The 6,895-nt window shown below is 38.8% G+C and overlaps 2 protein-coding genes across 3 annotated transcripts in view; both read right to left on the bottom strand.

Annotated features, from left to right (window-relative positions):
- The window catches only part of LOC107683590 (putative transcription factor Ovo-like 1), a 6,908-nt gene extending 4,990 nt beyond the window's left edge, over positions 1 to 1,918 (bottom strand). The window contains exon 1 of one of the 2 annotated variants that reach the window (XM_016479666.1): positions 1,379 to 1,918. In XM_016479666.1, coding sequence (XP_016335152.1) covers positions 1,379 to 1,478 — 100 coding nt within the window. In that variant the 5' untranslated portion in view covers positions 1,479 to 1,918. The remainder of the gene's footprint in view (positions 1 to 1,378) is intronic. The other variant, XM_016479667.1, reaches the window with a different exon arrangement.
- A 4,481-nt stretch (positions 1,919 to 6,399) lies between these two features.
- The window catches only part of LOC107683571 (E3 ubiquitin-protein ligase TRIM11-like), a 12,032-nt gene continuing 11,536 nt past the window's right edge, over positions 6,400 to 6,895 (bottom strand). The window contains exon 8 of the mRNA XM_016479645.1: positions 6,400 to 6,521. Coding sequence (XP_016335131.1) covers positions 6,454 to 6,521 — 68 coding nt within the window. The 3' untranslated portion in view covers positions 6,400 to 6,453. The remainder of the gene's footprint in view (positions 6,522 to 6,895) is intronic.

The raw sequence follows: 6,895 nt of genomic DNA, 5'->3' as shown, positions 1-6,895 counted from the left end.
GAGAGAGAGAGAGAGAGAGAGAGAGAGTGTGTGTGTGTGTGTGTGCGTGTGTGTGCGCGAGAGAGAGAGAGAGAGAGAGAGTGTGTGTGTGTGTGTGTGTGTGTGTTTGCTAAGGGTGTAGCGGGAAAAGGGAGACAGCCCGTTATTTCCTTCACCGCTGTAAACATTAACCCAAAACCCAATATCACGGACGACAAACTAAAGGACCACAATGCCTTAAAACGGATGCTGCATTGATTAGAAAGAAAGAACGAAAGAAAGAAAAATTAAGCTAGATTAGACTTTCATGCCAGGATTGCTGTAAGAAGAATATCAGAATCAATTTAATCAACGATTAAAACCGCTTTTTGAGCCTAATTAAACAACTCAGTGATCGTTATGGCAACGAATGGAACAGGTAGCCTACAACAACCTCCTCCTGACATACCTGCATGAATCAATGCTATAAGTGTCTCTGTTTCAAGTCGGTTCAGTTTATGAATGGGCTGTTATGCAAATAGATTAAACTTTCACAAAAGTCCGCAGGCTGACGAACACACACACAAAAAAAAAATCTGAACGCATTCTTTTAAAATGTCAAATTTCTACTAGCCTACACACATTTCGTCTTTAAATGTGAACCGTAATATTTAAAAATGTCACTACAGAGAAATATTTCAGAATATCTCATTACGCCTGTAATATGATGATCCCTGTAGAAATTGAAGAAGGGGCTCATATTGAAGACTTGAGTCTGTTCCGTTAGGTGACCCGCAGTAATATGATAGCCGAGTGGTTTACCTCCAAAAACAGTTAAAATTAGGCAGTTATCAGTAACTTGGTTGTAATACAAGTAGCCTAAATATCACCCAATAGCTATATTATCTAAAAGTGATTACAGTGACTATCTAGACATCGACTTTTAGTAGAAAATAAAGAGAGAGAAAAACTTATAGGCTATGTGCTTTAATTTCAGAGCACTAAATGTTTTGTGTAGGCCACTGGCACCGTGTTGCAATGAGTTTCATGTTATAAGGAAGACAGTTGGGTCTGAAGGTCGACTAAAGGAGCAATAACGGCCCTCTTACACACAAACTCATTTTATAAGAGCATTTTTAGTTCAATCACTCACAAAGACATTGTCAAATTTAGGTACGTTTTGTATGCACCTTTTAATAGGCTAGTGTAGGCTACTAAAAATGAAAGTTACGCAAAACACAAAAAGTAAAAAAAAACAAAAAAAAAAAAGTAAAAACAAAATGCACAAATAAGGTCTGTTACTTAAACGCCGCTTGACTTGCTGGGAATAAACTGCTGTGTTACTGAATGTGCCATTCGATGCATCCGTACCGTTATCCAGATTGTGAGCTAAAAAGTGTTTACTTTTGTATCGGCTCACCTGGAATATAAATGTCTCCGCGTTCGTGATCTGGTAGATTGCTCCAGTTTCTCTTGCCGGGTGAATTGCCCGTTTTCTTCACAAGGAAAGCTCGTGGCATGGTCTATTCCCGAGGTCCTTCCCCGCTATCTCTCAAAATTAAAAAGCAGGCTTTTAAAAAAACACCGACCTACTTTTGGAAAAACTGCTCTACAATACAAAATAAGTGTGAGGTCCTTCTTAGATGGTGTCTTCAATTGCCTTTTTCTCAGTTTGGAAAAGCAAAAGCCGAGCTCTTCGCTCTATACACGCACACCTCTTGACTCAAACTTTTTGTACCTGTACAGGTTTCCGTGGAGCTACATTCACCCGCTTCCGCCGTCTTCCGCTACTCTGAACTCACGAAGTCTTGCTCGGAAATTCACTCAGTCCGGTAGGTTAAGACACAGCTAGGTGTCTTTGTCAAGGTGGGAGGTGATGTTTGTGGCAGGTAAATAGTCCAAACTGCTCAACCGACGCACTACAAAGCGAATTTCAGTGGCTCATTAGAGCGCAGGTACACATTTCATGAGGAAATATGCAACAATGCGCATGCGTCTGAATATAACGGTGACAACAAACCCGACCCAGTCCGGCCTCAGCGTCTTACCTGTCCAACCGGTTTTCTCTCTCTCTCTGTCTCCCCCTCCCTTGAACAATTCCGCTTCAAGGTGGCAGCGAAGTGAATGTAGAGGTAATGTGGTAAGGCGAGGCAAGATGTGACGAAAGACGAGCTAAAAAGAAATCTTACACCGATTGTATACAGTTAAAGTTGCCTATTACGCCATGTAAAAAAAACGTGTAGTTTCTTCTTTGGGGGTTTTCTCTTAAGTGCATATACACTAACCCAACTTTTGGGTTAAAAATGTAATTGAAAAATTTAACCCAACAGTTGGGTTAGTCCATATTTGACCGAAAGTTGGGTTAAAACAACCCAGCGTTTTTTAGAGTGTATATGCATTTAAATATAGACAAAACAGCTCATATTTTTTTTAGTGTAGACACTAACTCAAATTTGTTTATTGTTCATTAGACCAAGCATTAGATATGGGAACAGCCAGTGATGTGATAGTTTCCTTGTAACTCAACTGCCAAGTGCAACTGCATGCGCTTTGTTCCTCTGAAAATAAAACTTGAACAATGTTGCACTGAAACTTTTGAGGCCTAATCCCCCCAGCATTTCACACCTTATTAATGAGGCAACTGATAACAACAGTTAAACTAACAAAAATGTCTCAAGTGTAGGCTACACAAAACAGCAGTCCATCATGATGCTAATTAAACTATTAGGACAATTCTCAGTTCCAGCGGTTTCTTGTTGGCATGCAAGTTTCTGAAGACCATAGCTGCAGTTTTGAAGTTTCGCTTAAGCTGAGATGTGTGGCAGTAAACATACTGTATATTTTCCAAAAATGATCATGCTGTACTTAGGCCTGCAGAGTGCTTGCATGATATGAAAACCAAACTTTACATGAAATCCTAAAATGCTTATATTTTCTTGTCATGTTAGCTGTAAATGACCTAGATAATGGGAGGAGACGAGAGAACAATATATAAATGGAAACAGGCTGAGGTAAAAAAAAAAAAAAAAGCAAACAGGCGGAAAGATGAAGACATGATAGCACAAATGAGAAAGAGAAAGACTTTGAGTGAAAGAAGGAGTGTTAGGTGTGCAGAATGACAGGTATGCTGTCTGGGCTGTTGGAGTGGTTGAGGCTGAACATTAGGCTTAATGTTTTTTTTTATTTTTTTTTATCAGCCTCTCCATCCTTCCCTCACTAAAAATGCTCTTTAATACTTAATCTGAGAAATTATCACAATTTTAAACTTTTAGGGATCTATACGTGACAATACAGTCAACGTTTCCAGACTCTGCAGGCCTTGCATTCTACAAGCCTTTATAAATCAGTTCAGCCCCAAGACGGAAGTCCCATACTGTAACCTTACTGTTACAAACATAGGTCTCAAAGATGGAGACGTTGGCTGCCATGCAAGTAGAGCTGGCAGGAGGGCAAGAGTCAGTACATTCAAGCTCAACCTGATAGACAGCCTGCTACGACCATTTCTCTGACAATCACCCCATCCCTTCCCCCATTTCTCTTCTTCTCGTCTTGCTCAGAGCCTGCTTTGCTTCATTCACTTCTAAGCCATAGGAATGACTGGTAGTGACTTTTACTAAAGCTATGGGTTTTTTCCACAGCTGGGTGGAGTTGTGACCAGCATGTATTACTGTCACAGTATTTGTGTGACATGACTTTAGCGTGCGTCACACCTGTTGAACAGAATCGATTTGCGGTCTGAAAAGGTAGTTTGGAAAAACTCTTCTCACAGATCCACATTCTACAGTGTATTAGTGAGGAATGTTCGCTACCATTGAAATATGGTAATAGTCATCTCACACACAAGCTCTCTCATTCTGCTTTTTTTTGTTATGTCAGTTGTACGTTCCTGCTTGGCTTGTTACACCTGTGATTTCTGCCATGATAAAACTTAAAGTTCACATGATGCCATTTTTTCTTAATAATCATCTGTTGAACTTCCTGGAATTCTTTATACACTCTAAAAAATGCTGGGTTAAAAAGGGACAAACCCAGCTATTGGGTTGTTTCGACCCAGCGGTTGGGTTGTTTTGCCCCAACCACTGGGTCAAAATAACCCAACCGCTGGGTCAAAAAAACCACCCAACCGCTGGGTCAAAAAAACCACCCAACCGCTGGGTCAAAAAAACCACCCAACCGCTGGGTCAAAAAAACCACCCAACCGCTGGGTCAAAAAAACCACCCAACCGCTGGGTCAAAAAAACCACCCAACCGCTGGGTCAAAAAAACCACCCAACCGCTGGGTCAAAAAAACCACCCAACCGCTGGGTCAATAAAACAACCCAACCGCTGGGTCAAAAAAACAACCCAACTGCTGGGTCAAAAAAACAACCCAATCGCTGGGTCAAAAAAAACAACCCAACCACTGGGTCAAAAAAACAACCCAACCACTGGGTCAAAAAAACAACCCAATCGCTGGGTCAAAAAAACAACCCAACCGCTGGGTCAAAACAACCTAACCGCTGGGTCAAAACAACCCAAACGCTGGGTCAAAACAACCCAACTGCTGGGTCAAAACAACCCAACAGCTGGGTTTGTCCCTTTTTAACCCAGCGCTGGGGGATTATATTTAACCCAGCATTTTTTAGAGTGTAGCTATTTATTCTCATCGCTATCTTTTTTCCTTCATTATTAAGTGGCAGCATTTGCCACGTGGAATTGTTTTGATGTATTTTTCTTTTACCTTATGAGGGCATATTGTCTTCAAACCAGTGTTCTTCAAACCAGACTTCTAATGAATCAATTAATTAAAGTAATTTTCATTATGAAGATCATTATAGGCTAGCTGGTAGTCATCAAATCAAAATGGAAAAAAGTAGCTAAGTAATGACAACTATGGGACTAAGGGAATGAATAAGGAAATGTAAAACTAGTAAGGGCTCTGCTTGCATTTAAAAAAATAATTGGTTAGTCTCTATGTATATACTGTCTATGCTCTCATTTTAGGAGTTGTCTGTATGTTCAGTTTTTTCAGAGCTTTAATGAAATTATTTTAATGAAAGCATATTTCATGTTAGCTACACATTCAACAACATACACTTCTGAGGCAGTAAATATAAGCACAGCTACAGTAGTTTAGCACGATATCTACAGAGATATTTAAACTTTTCGGAACTGAATATATCAACCGAGCACAAAATATCAATGACATAAATCAAGTATTCAAAAATAAAAATAAAGGAATTTACCACAGAGCATTTTTGCTACTACATTTGAAATATTTTGGGTATTTTTGCTCAAGCTCTGGTTAATTTCTGACCACAATTCATATTTTTATTAATTTTCCTTATAGTAGACCTTGAATGCCCATTTCATGCACATACCCATTTGTTGAATTCAAGTGAAATTTACAGATGCTACATAAGTAACTTTTGCACTAATTTCAGATGCAAGTATTAAATTAGTTTTAGTCATGTTTTAGAAGTGATAATATCAAACATAAAACACAAAAATAGCTGGTGCCTGAGAACAGGAAAAACAAAAAGGATTTATTAAATACAATTTAAAACAACACCCCAAAAAAGTCAGTAAAAATAGGCTGCAATGTACTGTGTTAATATGAAGGAATTTTCTGTATTGATTTTTTTCCCCACAGATATTTTACCTGTTCCATACCTTTTTGTTTTTTCTACTTTTTTTTAACAGTGAAAAAAAAAAAAATCAAAACTCATAAATGCATGTAGATGAATTAAATAAAGCATATAGGGAGACAGGACTAAATGTCACAGTTTTACTAATAATTCTCATTCTATATTTACTTTTGAACGTACATTTCTGAATAGACACATACCTTAAAATCTTTGCAACAAAAATATTGAACATTACGCTATTGATGCCCAAAAGAAAAAAAAAAGTTTATTGAACACACTATGTTGACAACATGCATATTGGGCCATGTTGTCACAATGGAAACTGCCATTAAGTATTCTATTATATGCGTTTCAGACAAATTCAAACAATAAAACGACTAATAAATACAGAACAATAGATACTGAGATATTGCTGTTGTGACTATCCTTGGTCTCCCTTATATGTTCCATATGGATCAGTCTACCAGATTGGCAGTGGCATCTCTTGGCAGGTCAGCATCTGTGAAGTTTGCGTTATGTAGTTTTATATGCCAATAAGTCATAAAAGGGCCGTTTGGATAGATGGCGAAGACGAATGTAACCACGTGTTTGCGTTAGGAAACGTTAGCAAAAAAGTGCAGTTCTAAAACCAGTAGGTCTGCCACCTGGCGGCGCGTTGAGGAAACGCAGCCTCGCCGTCTCCAGTCAGCCCTCGGGTATTTTCTCTCTGACAGTTACTTTTTGACATGCTGCAACACGAACGATGCACAGATAGAAAATACCGTTAGGATTTGGTTTGGGAGTTACCTAGAGCTGTAAAAACAACAATGTAAAGACAGTTAGTGTTGATTACAGTGTCATTAACAGACACGAGGTGGTTGTAATGGTTTTATGTAAGAGTAAGCAGTATAACTGTAGTCTCACTCCACTGTTGGGAAATAGGGCCCAGTCTTGGTACTAAGGTATATGAAAGAGAGAAAGGGTGGGATGTTATAAAGTAAGAAATTACCTGCAGAAACTTGCCATCTGACTAATGTTTATTTCCTCGTGTTCAAGTACACTCATCATAACAGAAACTTTAAAGGGGTCATATGATGCTGCTAAAAAGAACATTATTTTGTGTATTTGGTGTAATGAAATGTGTTTATGCGGTTTAAAGTTCAAAAAACACATTATTTTCTACATACTGTACATTATTGTTTCTCCTCTATGACCCGCCTTTCTGAAACGCGTCGATTTTTACAAAGCTCATCGGTCTGAAAAGCGAGGTGTGCTGTGATTGGCCAGCTATCCAGTGCATTGTGATTGGCCGAATACCTCAAGCGTGTGAC

This window comes from Sinocyclocheilus anshuiensis, unplaced genomic scaffold (genome assembly GCF_001515605.1).
Source record: "Sinocyclocheilus anshuiensis isolate Anshui unplaced genomic scaffold, SAMN03320099.WGS_v1.1 scaffold874, whole genome shotgun sequence".
In the NCBI taxonomy this organism is placed as follows: domain Eukaryota; kingdom Metazoa; phylum Chordata; class Actinopteri; order Cypriniformes; family Cyprinidae; genus Sinocyclocheilus; species Sinocyclocheilus anshuiensis.
Note: the sequence above shows the minus strand (reverse complement) of the source record. Positions and strands in the feature narration are given on the sequence as shown.